Source organism: Aptenodytes patagonicus, chromosome 11 (genome assembly GCF_965638725.1).
Source record: "Aptenodytes patagonicus chromosome 11, bAptPat1.pri.cur, whole genome shotgun sequence".
Classification (NCBI taxonomy): Eukaryota; Metazoa; Chordata; class Aves; order Sphenisciformes; family Spheniscidae; genus Aptenodytes; species Aptenodytes patagonicus.
Window position 1 is genome coordinate 11760318 of NC_134959.1, and position 17925 is coordinate 11778242.

Sequence of the window (17925 nt, forward strand, 5' to 3'; positions counted from 1 at the left end):
TCACTTGCATCTATTCATTCTCCAATCAGTTGAGAATAACAACACACATATATTAGTATTACAGGTTGTCACATAGCAAGGTTAGTCCTGTAGTTAGCGATGCTTTCAAACACTGTCAGCTTGTAAGTGGTTTGAAGCACAGACAGACATCACGTAAGTGCAATTAAATGAGAATGGTAGTATTTGATAAACGTATTTGGGTATATTTAGCACTGATCTACAAAGTGTTGACTTCCGAGTAGTGTTGAAATGCTAATGAATTATTCATTGCAGTGTCTTAGTGTACCAAGTAACTATTTTTACAAAGGGAAAAACAGAGGTTAAGTTACATGCACAGTGTGTCCTGGTGACCCTACGATGGATAGCATCCACTGGTAATGAGGCGCAGAGTTTCCAACTGGAGTTGGGTGGAGGCATCAGTATCTCTGCAACCATCACAGAAGCCATGGTCAGCTGCTACTTGATACTGTGGCATCTTAGCCTTAGGTTCAAATCTTCTTGACAGATGTCTTCAGGCAGACGACAGCTCTCAGCAGATTATACCAGTGATTAAGAATAACATAGTGCATTCCTTCCTCTGTCTGAGATTCACCATAAGTAAAGCTTTTTGGATAAGATTAGGGTACTTATTGAATCTGTTTTTCTTTCTTTCTTTTCAATACAACTTTTTGAGATTTCATCTCTTAGATGAAAAAGTAGAGTGAAGGCTGTTAGTGCTTCCTTCTGGATTGATTATATTATTTCAATCATAATGGAAATAGTTTGCTGTTTTAGTTAATGGTCTGTTGGTTTTTCTTTAGATGTTCTTAATGTAGAGCTAATAGCTGCACTTCTTGTAATGCTTGATGCTCAGCTTAGTCCTGTTCTTAAAATATTGCTGACATTCCTCCTCTTTCTTTCTTCTAATCATTTGTTTTCAGGGTGTTTTCTGATCTAAAATGTATTTTGGGGGCTTTTTTTCCTTTCCTAGTAATCTGAATCTCTTCCTACTGTTTGCATTCTCAGTGGTGTTAATTTGCAGCTTTTCTGCTGCTTCACGCAATTCTTTCTGTAACAAACACGTCTTTGGCACCAGTTAGAGGCAAATTATTAAAGGACTAAAAATAGATACACAGAAATCTCTTGGAGAGTTTTTCAGGTTGGCTGCCTGAAGGCAGACATCGGCATCCCCACATGTGGTGGTTTTCAGAGGTGCAGACCTCCAGGAAGGCAGCGGAGCTACCAGTGATCCGCACCTCCCCACAGTGCTTCATTTTAAACCCTGACTTTGGTGCCCTAATGCCAGACCTTTCAACTGTTCCTCCTTGGGAGAAAAGAAATAGCTTCTACATGAAGGCTCATCTGCTTTGCCAGTGGCTGGGGGTTTTGTTTAAATTGTTTTGAAGCCACCTTGAAAGTCTAACTGAACCATTATCAACAATTTCTGGCTAGCTGTAGCATTTACCTTGTGGGTATACATCACTTCTGTAGCATTGCTCCTAAAGCATCTTTCCTGCCTTCATCTCAGGATGGTGGTAAAGACGCTTCCTGTGAGGAAGATTGGACTTGCACCTCTTGGCAGGAACAGGCTGGAGGTGTGTCCACATCGGTGTTTTAATTTGGGTCAGTGGTGCATTTCTGAAGCAAGATCTCCCACTCGTCCCCAGCTGCGAGGCTTTGCTCAGAGCCAGGGGCCAGTCCTGGAGTGCACGTGCTGGATTTCTTTTGGGTGAAAAAGAGCTGGGAGAGCTTTCAGGAGCAGGTCTGCTGTGCCTGGGTTGCTAATGGGTGTTCAGCCCAGGGGACCTGCCCAGAGCCAGTCCCAAGTGAGCAGACCTCCTCACCCCAATCACTTCAAACAGACAGAAAACCTGAAATGCATATGGTGTGCATATTTGGTCTTCAGCACCAACTGTGCTCTCTGTGGTACGATCCCATTTACGCGACAGAACCAAGATGTGCGTGACAGATAAGGAGTCTTAAATGCCAAGAAAGATTGTGTGCTGCTTAACGCTTCACTAACGGTGCTGAAAAACAGATTTTTCATGCATTTTCCATAACAGTTGGTGCCGAACCTTACAGAAATATTTTGTAAACTAAAACCTTTACATTAAAATGTGTAAAAGAAATCCCCCATCTTTGTATTTGCAATGTCTATTGTTGAAAGCGTTTGTGCAGTGCTCATATTTGAATATATGACTTGTTTATGCAGCTGGTATGGTATATGACACCAAGGGTGCCAGCATATGATGATAAGTAAACAAGCTATCTGCAAATACATTAGCATGGAGTCATGCCCTTAAGCTGCATGATAATTTTTTAAAAGTTGATCATAAATATATGCGTGTGCTATTTGCTTCTCCTGCTTTATCCCCATTTTTAGAGGAAGATAAGGAATAGTATCTGCAGCTAAAATCCTGACAAACTGCTGTGGAGCACGTGTGTGTGAGTGTGTGTTTGCATGCCAGGTGTTGGGCTTTTTAATTATTTTTGTGTTTTTCCTTAAACACCAAGCGTGTGGGTTCACAAAATGTCGTGCATAACACCAAGGTCATTCCAGTTGCTTCCAAGTGCTGCCCCCCCAAAATTGTAGCCCTCCACCTGGGAAACAGTTCTTCAGGCAGGAGATGATGCTGCCTCCTCTCGTCAGGCTGATTTTCCAGTGCAGAGGTAGGAGCTGTCTCCGCTGCTGTCACCTGCACGTGAAAGGTGACGGCTGAGGCTGGAAACACATCGTACGCGTTACCTGGCACAGAAGGCCCTTTTCTTTTGATTGCAGTCCATTGCCCTATTATAGATCTTTTTTTCAGACAGAGCAAACTCAGTTTGAAAGTGTCCTGGCGTGGAAAACTGGAATTGTAGCCAGAAGGAACTATTCCACCAGTGCCCAGGAGACAAGACATCTCAAAAGGAAGCTCACGTCTGTCTTCATCTTGTGTGCAAGCTTTATGCGGCCGTTTTTAGTTACCTGCACAACAGCATAGGTTCCCAAGTCAGGCATCCAGGAAGTAAAAAGCAGCCAGCTGGTAGCCGGTTGTAAAACTGTGCTTAAGCCATTGGACCAGCATCACAAAACAAATCTTTTGCAGCCTTAATTCTGTGGGGTATTTAAACTTTTAACAACTTTAATTTTTCCCTTTGGAGTGTGTGTGTACAATTTTAAGAAATACACTTTGTATCAGAAAATCATTCCCATGATTCTGAAACATTGTCCTTCACTGCCTTGTTACATAGTGATTCTTATATGCTAAAAAATACTTAACAATAAAAACTTACTGCTTTCAAAATATTAACATGATCCAGCCCTTTAGATTGAGAGCCTTCAGAAACTTAAGGCGGCATCTACTTTCTCCTCCATAATCATTGCTTATGGAGTTGTTATATCTGAATGACCAATGATCTATTAAATATCTAATTGATCACAAGTGCTTAATGTATCTTGAAGGTAATCTCTTTTTGGATACAGTGCACGTTTACTGTTTTTGTAATTGCACATATCAGAAGTCTAATATGAAAAGTATGTCAGATGGCACATTTACTCCAGATACAACAAAAGATTCATTGAAATTGAGCCTCAGATTCCTTTCACCTAAGATATGAAGCTGTTCCACCATCACAACTTTAAAGAATCAAATTTGAGCAGGATGACCAAAACAGTTTCAATGAAAAGTGAGATACAGACTGGCAAGTCAGCTGGAGGGGTCAGAAAGATGCTGCAGTAACCCTGTCCCGACACGTGTATTTTTGGATATGATACAATTCTTCTAGCTTTTTGAAGAGAAAAAGAGAGAGAGCGTCTATCTGAGGAGAATAGTAAAAGAAAAATAGGTAGAGCTTGAGATCTTTACCAGTCTTTTAACTGATGTTTGATAGACCTGGGGGAATATCAGTACACAAGAGAGGACGCCAAGGCCAAATATAGGTCACTGAATGGATCGTGGAGCTTCAGAAGCGCAGAACAAGGGTCTGTCCTTCTCTGGAGATGTTTTATTCCTGTGAATCAGCAGTTTAGTCTGAAAGGTTTCCAGGAATAAAAATCTTTCCTTTGTAATGTGATTTTTAATAAGAGGTAAGAATAGAGTGACAGTTCTCGTGCCTGTTATTGCTGCTGACATTGCATGCTGTGAATGCTTCCCGAGCAGCATGCAGTGTATCCACTCCAGCAGAGATCATGCATAGCCATGCCAGAGGTGAACTGGAGCTGTTTACTTGGACAGCTGAATTTTTCCAGTCCCAGTGACTCCTAGAGCATTTCAAACATGTTGGATTTTGCTTCAGTGGAAGTTAGAAAACTAACTATGCCTCAGAATGTTTTAATCTCAAATAGGGAAACATCACTTAGCAATTAAAAAAAATCCAGAAGGTAATAAATGGGTACAGGTTGAAAAATTACTCTTGAATAATTGCTTCCTTAACACTGTCATGGACGTGGGAAATATTTATATGAACTATGCCAAGTTCCTTCTGCAGAAAGGTCATATCTTGCAGCCAGAATAGCAAAATGCCTGTTCCATACCCATTTCTGCTGAGCGAGCTGCAGGATATGCTACTACAGCCCATGCCCAGGCCTATGGCAGTTCTCACAGACTGCAAAATTTCGTGCTTAATATATGAATACACTGATGTTTACAATGTCACATGTTTACAGTGTTCCTTTTCATGTTTTGTGTGTTAATGTTTCATCTTCCATTAATTGTGCTGAATTTTCTTTTTGCCTATCAGTGGGGAGAACTCGTCTGTTTTGCACTACGGCCATGCTGGAGCCCCAAATGATAAGACTATTGAAGACGGAGACTTGTGGTAAGTAAAGGGTTAGAGTTTGTTTGATATTTTTGTTACACTACTGCTGTTTCCATACATGCATTGTATGTACTCTTGGACTTAATTAGTAAAATGATGGCTGCATAATGATGAAAGTCTAAATCTTTAAAATAGCATGTAATTTTGCATGCCAGAGTAGTCTGGTTTCTTCCAAAGGTTCTGCATCTCCAGTTGAAAGGGAAAAGAGAGATTGTTTTCAAACACTTCTGTGCCAAAGGCACTTAGAATTTAGGTTAAGAAATGGCTGTATTCTAAGTACAGGGGCAGCTGCAAAAATTGGCATCTGAGTTTGCTCTTGAACCTCAGATCCAAACCTCAGCTCTGATAGTGGGGTGGAGGGTTGAGAGAGTGTTGGCTACTTTTAAAGAATTGCATCAAATTGCAATGTGGATTAGATCTTCCAAATGCTTATGTGCACCCAGACACCCCGGCCTGAAAGTGGGCTTTTGAATGTGTGAGGAGATCAAACTCGTCTCAGTTCAGGTTAGGCGGGGGTGCTTCTAGTTCTGTATTGTGCCAAAAATTTCTAAAAATATTTTGCTTAGGGTTTAACCTTGCCATAATACAGTTGCAAATACCATAAATTTTTCTGTACTTGCATTACATGTCCACATGCTTTGCAGTATCACTGCAGGTAAAAGCAGGGTGAATGAAAGCACCAAACAGATTGCTATAAATTGAAAGACAAACCTAATTGTGTGGTGCGTAACGTAGCAGAATATAGCTTTTGTACTTCACCTCCTAAGACTTTGGTCAAAAAGCCTGCATTTATAAAAGTGCAGAACTAGTTTTGGAGGAGTTAATCACTGACATTCAGTGGAGGATATGTATTAGATTACTTTTGTAGCACCTGCAAAAAGGGTGCAGGTATGTATTTTCACAGTTGAATGTAAAGGTGTGGAAGAAAGCAAATTAGTATTATCATAGATAAGCTCAAAAGCTATTATGGAAAACAAATTGAATCTCGGAAGTAAAAAAATATGCCTTGTTGGCTAATGTTCTGGGCACATCTGCAGGTGATGCGGAATGAACTTACTGAATTGCACATAGGTAATTTCTTTTTAATACTGCAAAAACTTTTTTAAAAGCTTCTTGTACAATAGTTTATGTATTATCTTTATTTGTGGTGAATAGCTTACTAAACCCATCAAATACTAACATTAATTTATTGCAGGACAATAGCTGTGACTTACGATCACGTTGTGTTTGAATAGATAATATGCTGTAAGTTTTTTTTGATCAGGCAGGACACACCAACATGATACTGTATTGGCTGTGGCGTTCAGTTAAATTTAAAAAAAAAAAGTGTGTGGTCTACAGGAAATCTCAGCATATGTTACTGAGAGAAGAGATGCCACAGTGCATTATGATGTCCTGTTTTTAAAATTAAGGCCTTTAAATGGTGAGAGGAATAGTATTACTGGGAGACTTCAGGGTGAGGGGTATATATAGGACCCTTTTACTTACAGTCTCTGAGGACAGTTTAGTGGATGGCTGAAGTCCTTCCTAAAACCCGAAAGCACATACCAAGACTGTCCACAAACTGAGATTTCCTGCTGTATTGGCAAAATCTTTAAAAAATGTTTGCGTTTTATTAGCCTCAGATATCTGAATGTCAGAAAAGCATGATCTGCCAAGTACATTGATCACTTAAGCATTACAAAACTACTGTACTGCAACCCCACTTTGTAACAAAGTAACATGTAACTTTGTAACATCTCAACAAAGAGAACAAGGTTTAACCTAGTTTGAAATACCCTCTTGCTGAAACGGTCCAGTTTCATCTGTCCTGATGAGATGAAGTTTGTCGGGTGTAGATTGGCTTTAGCAAATAAGTGCTCCATGTGCACGAGCACCCACCCGGGCTTCAGTCTCTGCCCTTGCCTCTCCCACTGGCTGATACTCACGTAGCAGTCAAACTTTGGTCCACATGATTTTCTTAGTATTTTTCTTAAGTGAGAGTAAAGAAATTATAAGAAAATGTAATTTCATTTGTGTAAAGATGATTTAAAAATACACTCATTTTCCACAGTTAAAGATAGTGTTTTGCAAAAAATCTTGAGCTAGCGTACTTTAGCAGCATACAAATTATGACAAGGGTGGTTTTACTGTATGCTTTTACAAATTTCTAAAGTGGGTGTAGGTGCGCACGTATGTGCATACAGAACAGGTTATTAAAATGACAATATGCTGATTTGTATGTATATGTTAGCATTTGTATATTTGGCTCTCAATTAAGCTTTTTAATAGCTACTGGGAGCCCTCTGTTGGATAATCTTAGGAAGCCCTGGGCATAGGGAAAAAATGGCTTTACTGATGGTGAAAAAGAGGTAGGAGTGTTTTAAGGGTTATTTCTGCTTTCTGCCAGTATTTTGGTATAAATCTAATTTAACCATTCCTATACTTGTATGTAACAGAATCGGAAGATTGGGTACTTGCTATGATTTTTATTAAATTATTCAGTAGAATTTCATGTCTTTTTCTAAACATTATTTAGTGGATATGAATAACATTCATGAGTTTTGCAGAAATGTGCTGCTCAGGTTTTTTATGTACGAAGCAGTGCAGTAAGTGTCAGTAAATAAGTCAACAAAGCACCTGAATATTAGAAAAAATACATTTGGAAAACTAATGCTTTGCTTCTTTGAAGCACTCAAGTGCATGCATTGTTTGCTCTTTTAAAAATATAAGTTACAAGGATTTGGTGGTGTCAACAGGAGATCATAGGCAAAAATACTTGTGCAATTGCATTTTTAATTTTTTTAAAGACTGTTATTCTGACTTCTTCAAAAAACTGTGGCAGGTTTAGAACAGCCTGGTTTTATGATGTTCATTTTTGAAAATTAATCTACATCAAATGGGTTTATTGCTTCTGTAAGAAACTGGTATGGAATTACATCTCTGATATTGCATCATAATCCACATTTTTACAGGTACAGCTTCTGTGCCAAAAGATCTCAGTGGAAGACAAGGACTATAAAGAGAATTTCTGACACTTCTTGTTAATATGGACTGTCTTGCTATAAGCAGGGCTGTCATTTTCAGTCTATTAAATATTAAAAACAAAATAGCTAACTAACACAAAGCATTATGATTGACATAGAAATATTTTTAGGGAAGTTTAGGTATTCAATAGATACATGCACTTAACTGATATTGGTATTAAAAGTAAATATTGCAGTAACAGCAAGTCAGTGTTTTATATAAATAATTGATGCACTATAACATCTATGTGGTGAACATTTAAATTGTATGATCAATATGGTCTAAACCAAACACCTTTCCTAAGCAAGCGTCTGTTGTCCTCATGTTCAAAAAGGTCATGCAGATAAATGGGTAGGCTGACCACCCTTGTAAATCGCAATTCTAGGCACTCGACCCTTTCACTCAATACTACCTTTTAATAAAGTCTTCTACTCAGAATGTTGCAAATCACAGCCTGCAGTGACGATGTACGGCCAGGATGTACAAATACTGATTTTCTTCTGTCGTCTTAAACCTGTGACAGGTTGGATTGAAACTGAGCCCTAGACTGAGGTTTACTGCATTGTCTCAAGGTATTGCATTACTCATTGTGTGCCAAGATGCCTGCTGTTTCTGTAGTGAGGCTGTAACTTTGTTTTGTAACATGGAAAATGGAGTCATAAGCAAAAGTGCTTGTTGTAGTTTGCAATCTCCTGCCCTGTTGTACACAAGAGGCCTCCATCAAGGCCAGAGCCAGAAGGTAACCAAACCAAATTTGCCAGGGGTTTTTGAGCCACCCTCCCAACCCCCCCCCCAGTCCAGTTTGGATAACCAAAGGTCTTTCAGAGTTTGGTGGGGAGTAGAATGAAATTAAAAGTTGCTACTCAAGAAGAAAAAAAAACCCAAATAATTTCAAGGGTCAGAGATCCGACTCCCTGCAATGCATAAATCAAGAGCAAGTGAGCACCTGGGGCTCCTGTCCATCAAATGGCATTACTCATTCTTCCTGGGCAAGTGTCTCATGATCTATCCTTTTGCAGCTATTTTGCTTTTGTTTGCACTGGGGAAAGAGTCGGTTCAGTGGTTAGAGAACCCTCGTGGGAGACAGAAACCTCTGGTTTCAGCTCTCCTCAAATTGATCTCTGACTTTGGCTGGAAGTTATGACTTGACCCCGGGAAATAGCATCTGTGAAAAGCTCAGTCAAAGCCAGTGTGTTTCTGCAAAAAGAGTTGTCTCAACAAATCGGCATCTGCCTTCTGAAAAATGAAAGCATCTGCTTTCTTAAAAATGAAGGAAGCAAATCACCTTGGCTCCTCCCTTCTGTCTTCTGCCCCTGACCTACCAGTGCTGCAGCGTGGAGCCACACCATGGCTGTAGGGGAAGGAGAAAACTGGCCATCAAAATAGATAGGGTGCAGCAGAGGAAGCCTGTGGCAAGGCAAATGTCTCTTCTCACCTTTGTGGTTCAGTGGTTTGTTGTAGGAACCATCAGAGGTGCTGAATCTGAAGTGTATACTTTACATTTTGATTTTGAGAAGGTATTCAGGAAAATGATAGTTTATTGCATTCAATTTGCTGCCTAGCAGTTCGTGCAGCCTGCCTTTGTGGGTTCCTGGCATTGCCGCGTGCCGAAGGCACATCAGGAGTTGATTGTTTTATTGCAATTGATCAGGAGGGCTCCTGCAATGTTTGACAAATAGAAAATGTTTCTATGATCTTAAAATAAAGATTGATTCTTCATGATGGGGCTCACGCTTAAATAATAGAAATCTGAGAAAATAAGCCTGACCCCAGATGTCACTGAAATAGATACAGCTATTACCTGAGATTGTTTTCTGCAGGTGTCACAAGTTGCAGGTCTTGGTCTTTTTATGGCATCTGACAAATGTGTCTCAGTGAAAGTTCAGCACTTAGTGAGCAACTTTTATTGGCAAGTTCACCGACCTTCAAGCACTTGATGACATTTTGGGGGGTTAGTTGGTCCATTCTGGCTTTGCAAAATACTGAAAATAATTGTCTATTCTGCTGAAGCACTCAGCATTTTTAACATTTTGAAATATCCTCCTAAGTCGCAATGTTAATGAAGGTCTGCCAGATGCATGGCACAGTCTCCTTTCCCCACACGTGGGCAGGTCCCTGCTCTGAGCGCCCTTGCCAGCAGAGCCCCAAGGCTGTGCTGTGTCTGCGGAAGACGGGCGCTTTGGTACATCCACCTGTGGGTCCGGGGCCCGATGCAGCACGGGCAATTAACGGGGGATACTAGTCCTCCCTGGAGTGAGGCCCAGAGTGTAATTTATTAAGAGGGATTGGGTGAAAGCATAAATAAAGGGAGTACAGCATCAACTGCTTGTGAAGTGCAGCAGACCTTAGAGAGAGAGACCGTTAACCTTGTATTCACAGTGGGCCTATCTGTTATTTATAAAATAAAACTAACTTCAGAAGTTCAAATGGAAGCAGGTTGGATCATCAGATGGTGTCTTTCATTTTATTTGACTGTTTCTTTTAACACTCTCAGATTTAAGCTTACTGATTTCAGTGAAAGCATTGGGAAGAGTACAGTACCCTTGGTGAAGCAGGATGCTACCTGCTACAAAAGCTCACTGCTGTTTCCACGACCTGCTGGTGATGGCAATAAAAGGAGTTTTATCTGCAAATATTTTTATTGCATTCAGGTACCAGAATTTAAGCACTAGCGAAGTTTTGTTAGTGTCAAAAAATCAAACGCATCCTGTCATAAAAGTACAATCTTAGCATAATGCATCTATGTTAAATGTTTTGAATATGTCTTGGCTATATTAACAGGTATTGTTATTTGCTTAGCCAAATAATAGAGTTGGGGATATGGAAAGCAATCTAGTGTTGCAAAAAGACAGACTGATTTAACTCTGAGGAATATTTTTGTTCCTAGTTCTTTCCTCAATACCCTAATGCAAATTTGAGGCATCAAAATAATACTGACACCAGGGGGCACTAAAATAAGTGCTCTCTGGAAGGAGACGATGACTGTCACGTGTTTTGATATTGGTAACGTGTTGTACTTGCCAGAGCAAAGGCACAGCATCCTTCCAGGACCACTGCCTTTATGTGTATAATGTGCATGCCACTCAAGTTGTGTTAAACTTGGGTTTGTTTCCTTCCATTTGGCACTTTGTATGTATCTTTTAATAATTTTTTTATTATTATAACTTCTAGTGCTGTCAAAGGAACCTATTTAACTCCTAGTGCTCCTCCTGTTGTCATTTCAGAAGCTTTGTTCATCATAGGGAATTTTTCTTGACTGCAAGTACAGGTAGTTGCAAAAGGTTGTTCTGGATGAAACAGAGAGGGAAGATGCTAAGTTTTCAGGGCTTTTTATTTTTTAATTACTCAAAAGAGATGTAGGACGGTTTTCAGACTTCCCAGAGTTGTTGGTCAATCCAAGGTGTGTGAAGAATATTGCAAAAGAAAATTGCTTATTGCAAGAACTGGTCAGATTCAGTTGTTCATGGTTATTCATGAAGGCTAAGCCTTCTATTAGGTAAAATAGAAGTTACTTTGCTAATTTTAGTTCTTTGATCTAAAAGCATAATATATGATTTTCTACAATCAAAAGATTTGTCATTTTCTGTATAAGCTATGTGCATTTATCTTTTATATATACACACAGTATGCATATGCAGTATACTTATTACATTGAAACTATATCAGCATATTTATCTTAATATTATACAGTATTATTTGTAGAAAATGCACTATTCCCTTTTTTGCAGGAATGAGTAAGTGTATAATATAAAAGGACTTTCTATGAGTACTGAGCAACTATCAATTTATTTCAGGAAAAATATTGAGAAGACTTTCAATTAGTCAACTAAAAGACTTAGGTGAGCTTGAAAAACGTATACTACAAAAGATGATAAAAGTTTGCTGTGACTCTTTTCCAAACTCTTTTTTTGGAATTTACACTGTGTTTTATCAAGTTTTATGATACTAATGCCAACCTATTAACCAAAATTCATTTGTCCAGGTGGGGGCAATGTTGCATTAAAAAGCAGGAGCTGACCAATCTTTTTGCATCAGATAATAGAAGTCCTCCCTTTTCCACCCCAAGTACTTCATTGTCTGCTATTAAAACAATTTATCCTACGGAACAAAATATTGTATTTATTACTTCTTGAAAGCACTGCTTTTAAGATCCCAGGATATTAATGTGTCAGATGTAAATGCTGAACTATTTTATGTGGGTGAGACTAGTATTTTCATTTGGCCTCGTGCATTTTTTATGCATTTTGAAGTTTGGTGCTGTAATAATATGCAGAAACTATGGTTAGCTTTAACCTTTCAGTCTGCAGTTTTGAAACAACTTGTTGTTAGTTATGGTTTTGTTTCTAATAATAATACAAAGCACAATGCTACTACTTACTGGTTGATTGCAAAATGAACTGGATATCCATTTCTGAAATAATTCCTTTGGCTTGATTCCTCTGGTTTGATTAATATTTACTATTTTCATCAAGTGTAGGTATTTTTTCCTTTTGTTGTACCTATAGACTATATTAATTTTATGCTAATCTAGAAAAATTGAATTTGATTAAAAATATATTTGCTAGAATTAACAATAATTTTGCTCTAATTGAATATGTGTTCTGTTAGTACTAGTTAATTCAGGCTAAGAGATTGCCTACTGTTAGAAATTTATAAGCCTTTTAGCCAAGCAGAGGTCGCTAAGTATTAATAGCGTGTTTGCTGTAACAAATTTTAGCTTTCCTTTAAGTGCTGTGTTATGGTCTGCCTTTTAATTTTATGCTCGCCATACATTATAGTGTAAATGAAATGTCTTTTTAATTGTCATTTGTAAATGAGTTTTATCTGTCATAGTTTTAGATTAGCATTCCCAGTGTAGTCTGAAAAAACCTGAGAGCATGAAGTTGCTTTAGCTGCTGTTGGACTGATTTGACTAGGGTGTTTATCTCTAACTAAAACAAGCAGGGTAAAACCTAGTATTTTTTTAATTGCTGTTGATTTAATATTGATCATTTACAAATGCCGTTTAGTGTAATTCACTTTTTATGGTGGTCTTTGTAAATACAGATACACATAAAGTATGTTAGTACTCCTCTTGACGGATGTTGCTTATCTTGGATGGATTTCAGTAGCAAAGTCTCCTTGCTCTTGGTGTGGGGAATTCAATTGTATAGGTCAAAATACAATTTTAAACCACTGTATGGCTCAGAGGGAAGGTACAGGTAAGTCTCCAATGCGCCCTTTGTGTATCCCCCCGAACGAGATGTAATTCCCGGTCCCTGTGTTCGGCACAGCATTGGGTCTTCTCTTGTGTCTCTTCAGAGAACCACTTGTTACCCCATGGTGGAGGCACAGTCTTGCAGGGCCGGGGCCTCAGGAGGAGTCCTCCTAGTGTAATACTGCTCCACACCTAGGGTGAACCAATTTAGGTCTTTAAGGCAAGAATATTTCTGAATTCAGTTGTACATTGCAGTACTATACTTTCATCTCGAGGTGCTGCCATCAAGAGTAGGTATTTTTTCCGAATAGGAAAAAAATATTCTTACTGGCAAAATAGCATGCTTGGCTAGGGCATGGGCAGCCTCCTTTTCTGAAATACTAGCTGCTGTCTTCATTACTGCACACTTGGCTTGAACATTTGGACCTGTCCATGGAAAGGCTAGCAACTGTCTTGTCTTTTCTGCATTCATTTGTCATTTTCTGTAGAGTACTCTGAAACCCCTGTATGGTGGATTCCATTTGAGAACTGATAATTTGGAGGTTGCTAGAACAACCCCAAGAACAACTATAGGATGTCTAAAAAACTAAACAAACCTGTACCATTGGACACTGGCCCGGTTTTCATCATGGAAAAAAATTGGAAGCATTAACTTTTTACTTACATGGACACATGTGCGTGTAAGTGCACACATACACACAAAAGAAAACTTGACAGTATTTACAGTAAAAATCAGTAAGTAAAGGTCTGACACTTCACCTACTCCTGTGATCTCTGGTGGCTGGTTGTCCAGGCTGGGGAACACAGGTCAGAGTCTCCAAAAACAGCTGCTGAAAACTAAGGCTCTTAAGTCCAAATGTTAGCACCTAAGAATGGCGGCCCGCACTAGAAGTATCAAACTTCTAGAATTCACCTTTAGTAGGTACCTTCCACTTCTCAGTAGACATCTAGAAACAGACTGTTTTAGATAACTGCAGGATTTTAGTAACTTGAAAATGTAGTTGTGGTGTTGTTACCCTGTGCTGGTATCTCACATTCTGGTGAGAAGCTAATGAGGTTTGCTCTCCTCGGTTTGATTGGGAAGTACTCAGCTGCCAATACAGGTTTCTCCTTGCATGCTCCCTTCTCTTCCCTGCAGCTCCGACATCCTTGCTCCTTGTTTGAGCAAGTCAGCTGGAGCAGTGAATGCCCCAGATACCGCCTTTCCAATGGGGAGGCTCCTAATGGATGGAAACTGGCCAAGACTTTGGGTTTGCTGCCATCTCTGTTAGGTTGACTTTTCAGCAAAGAATTGTGTGTGCTAAAGAGAGTACTGTTGCTTATTAAATATGCCAATTAAAAATGGATAATAATTAGGATAATAAAGCCAGAGAAAATCACCCATTCAGCAAAAAGACAAGTCAAACAGGTAATCCTTTTGTCAGAACTTCACCTGAAACTTTCCCTGATCTCTGGCGTATTGCCTGCGTGGGTCTAGCAGAGGTGTTAAGTAGGCAGTACTGACACTTTACCTTCTGCATCTTGTGAAGCCTTCATTGCTGCCGCCTCCTTCTCCTAACCCAGCAATACTAGCTTGGTGTTCCCAGTTCTTTATTTGTATGCAGCACTTCTGTATCAGAGACATCCCTCTGCTTAGCAGAAACACTGGGAGATGGCACTCAGGGGCGAATTTAGCTGTGAACAAGCTAATCAAAAGTTTTTTGGCTCTTTGCTCTGGCAAATGTAACGTTTTTAATAAGGCATTAATGCGAACTGCATGGGGGTGGAAGACGGGTGATACTTGATCATGGAAATTGGTTTATTTAATGCAGAAGCTTAAGGCTGTTGTCTTAGACTTCTTCAAGAGATAATACTGTAAGCAAGGGACTCCTTCTTAACCTGTGTGTGAAAATAGCACATAAAATCTTACTAGAATACGTGGGTGTTTACTGAACCAACGTTTACATGCAGCTCATTCAGTGAATTCAGTGAGATTGAGGATCTGAAGTTCTGCTTGGCTCAAATTATTGTGAGAGAAGATAATCCCACACACCTGTTAGTTGAGGAAACCATTTTTTCTCGGCAGTAGGGATGGAGCAGCAGACCAGAGGCACACCTTCCCTGGGACTGCAGGGCAGAGTGGGGCACACCCACCTACTGCTGCTCATCTCTGCATCATGCTGCTGCCCTGCTTCTGGGAGCTAGTGTCTCTGCGTCTGTTGCACTGAGAAGAAACCCTGGGCAGTGCAGGGCACAAACACTTGGAGAAGGGTTTTTTTTTTTTGTTCGTTGCTCTCTTTTTTTTTTGTTTCTTTTGTTTGTTTGTTTCTTTTTTTCTTTTTTTTTTAATACAGCCAGCCCAAACTTCTGTATATTCCTGCTATAGCCAGTGAAGGACTCTGTAGTTGGCATTGTAGAGGTACAGGCATGCAGTCCTCTCTCCTTCAAAATTTAATGTAGACAGATGTATTTTTTTTCCCACCCTGTTCCTATCTGACCAAACTTAGTGGCATATCTTGTCATCTTCTGTGAGAGAAGGTTGAGATGAGCCTCCCATAATCTGTAATAGTCTGGGAAAGCCTTTAGTGAGACAGTGCTACAAGAGGAGCAAAGATGGGAAAGTCATGGAGAAGGTAGATGAGATGAAAAGACACAGTTGAGGACAAACACAAAAAATATAGGGCTACCTAGTTATGTGAATCACAGCTAGATGAAGAACAGTCATGTCGCTGTTTTGTATCTCTGTAATTGTATTACCTGTGTGGGCTACAGGATGTTCTTTTGAACACGAGTCTTAAACAAAAAGCCTGATGTTTTCTTGTGAATACCCAGAACCCCATTTCCTATGCAAAAAATATTCTCTAGCATTTTTCTAAGGTTACTCTAGACTCCAGGGGTGCTGGCAACAAAAAGCTGGCCTTAAATCAGCAAGCCAAGCCTGGCTTCAGGACAGAGCCAGTACAAGCTCTCTCTGTACCATGTCAGATGGAAGCTGGTCACAGCAGGACACCTCTTCCAAAAAACCTTCCTGAGCATGGTAGGACTCCACCGTATACTGTGCCAGTTCTCTGTTGGGGTTTGCGATGTTATCTTACTCAGTGTTGCTTTATAAATTGATAACTCTTGGCTAGTCAGGATACAAGTGGATGAAAAAGCGTGTCACTTATCAGAAGTAAGAAAATGGAGAGTTATCATTTACTATAATTCATTCTTGAGGTCTGCTATTAAACCACCCTATTTCCAAATCACTTGGTACATTTCCAAAGATGTATCTCGCAGAAATGCTGATACCTACTTCCCTTAAGCTTGAAATTGCCTTAGAAGTGTTTAACCAAACAAATGGTCAGATTTTGTTAGTGCATGAATACTTCAAGTTTTAATTGCTGCATGAAGTCTAAAGCACAGAGCGCGCTCTGTGAACTTGGAGCAGAGTACGGTGAGATCACACAGAATAAAATCTCCAGCTGGGGATGACTTGCTCTTACTGCAGTAACAGGAGGAAAAGTTTGTGTGTACCTTTATTCCTGTAGTCCTAGGACTGGGCTGGCACCAGTTCATCTGTGTGGCTGCTCATAAGTATGTTGGTTAATAATGGCTCAAAACCCTAAAACCTCAGTAAACGTTGCTGAGTAAAGTACATCAGTATTCATACCGGTTTACCTTTAACCTGAGGTACGAGGAGGGCATGGTAAGATATGGTGATATCAGTTTTCTAATTGCTAGTCTTGCAAACCCACTCAGGAGAAGGGAAGGTTTTGTCCTGAGAACAGAAGCTGGGCAGGACGTGCGTTGCAGGCGGGTGACACTCAGTACAACCCCGTGCCAGGGTGCGTTGCACCAGGACAAAATCCAGCTGGGTTTCACCGCAGTCATCGCTCTGTGGCGTTAACAACTGCAGAAGAATAATTTGTTTTTATAACTGTCGTGAGGAGATCCAGTTCTGAGTGTACACACCAAGCAGATCTGTAGAGCAGGAAGGTGACAGCTTTACACGTTAGCTCGTGGGAGTAGCTGTAGGCTTCCTGAGAGATGCCTGCGAGAGCTTGTCTTTGGGTTGGGTTGGTGGTTGGATCATAACGATTCATACACATGGCTCAGATATCCCAAATAAAGTATTGCATCCCATTGTGATATTGGCCATAATTTGCTTCATTGCCTGGCAGTTTCAAATTATTTGGCAATAAAAGTGTCAGCAAGCCTATAAAGTAAAACACATGCTTAGGGGAAGACGATGCTTTATTTTTTAAAAAAAAGGCATACAGTGACTTTATGAAGAAAAGAACCATGGCCGTTTATAGTCCACAGTTTTTAAATCTAAAGTGTTACACAAAGTGCTTTGTGATGCTTCACAGTCAGAGGTTAAGAAAGCTAAAATCAATATCAAAGTAAGTATTATTTTTCTGGGCTTGAAAGCCAAAAATGTAATTATAAATTTGCATTTTGTGGTGCCAATATTCTGTGAAAGTAACACGGCCATGTCTTGCTCATCCATATTGTTTCAGAGGGATGGGAGAGGAAAAGAGCTTTTGCGCATCGTGTTGTGTAGCAACATATACAGTACTGACTTACAAGCCTGTATTCACTTTAAAATCAACGGGACTTGAAATATTTTCTCCAAACGCCCGTCCTGGGTTCCTTCACGGGGAGCAGAACCCCAGTTTGGTCGGACGCGGAAGGGCCGCTGCCAGTGGCACTAGGGACCTGCCGGGGAAGGGCTGAGAAGCTCCTGTAAGGAGGGGCTGATCCTTTCTGCAAGGTTGTGGCATGTGACGTGTTTCTGCTGCTTTTCAACTTGATACTGTTTTATGTACAAAATGATTTTAAGTTGTGGTGTTAGAACTTTTCCCTGTGAAAGGAATGAAATGCTCTTAGTCATTTTTGAAGGTGACTTCTAAAACAGATGCAGAAGGCAACTTTTTTTTTGACACTGTTGGCTAACGTATTAATGATACATAAGCAAGTCA

At 39.9% G+C, this 17925-nt stretch overlaps 1 protein-coding gene across 2 annotated transcripts in view; it reads left to right on the forward strand.

The window, feature by feature from the left end:
- PEPD (peptidase D) overlaps positions 1–17925 on the forward strand; it is a 145121-nt gene that overhangs the window by 83217 nt on the left and 43979 nt on the right. For both annotated transcript variants that reach the window (XM_076349138.1, XM_076349139.1), the window contains one exon: positions 4702–4779. In XM_076349138.1, the coding sequence (XP_076205253.1) occupies positions 4702–4779 (78 nt within the window). The remainder of the gene's footprint in view (positions 1–4701; positions 4780–17925) is intronic.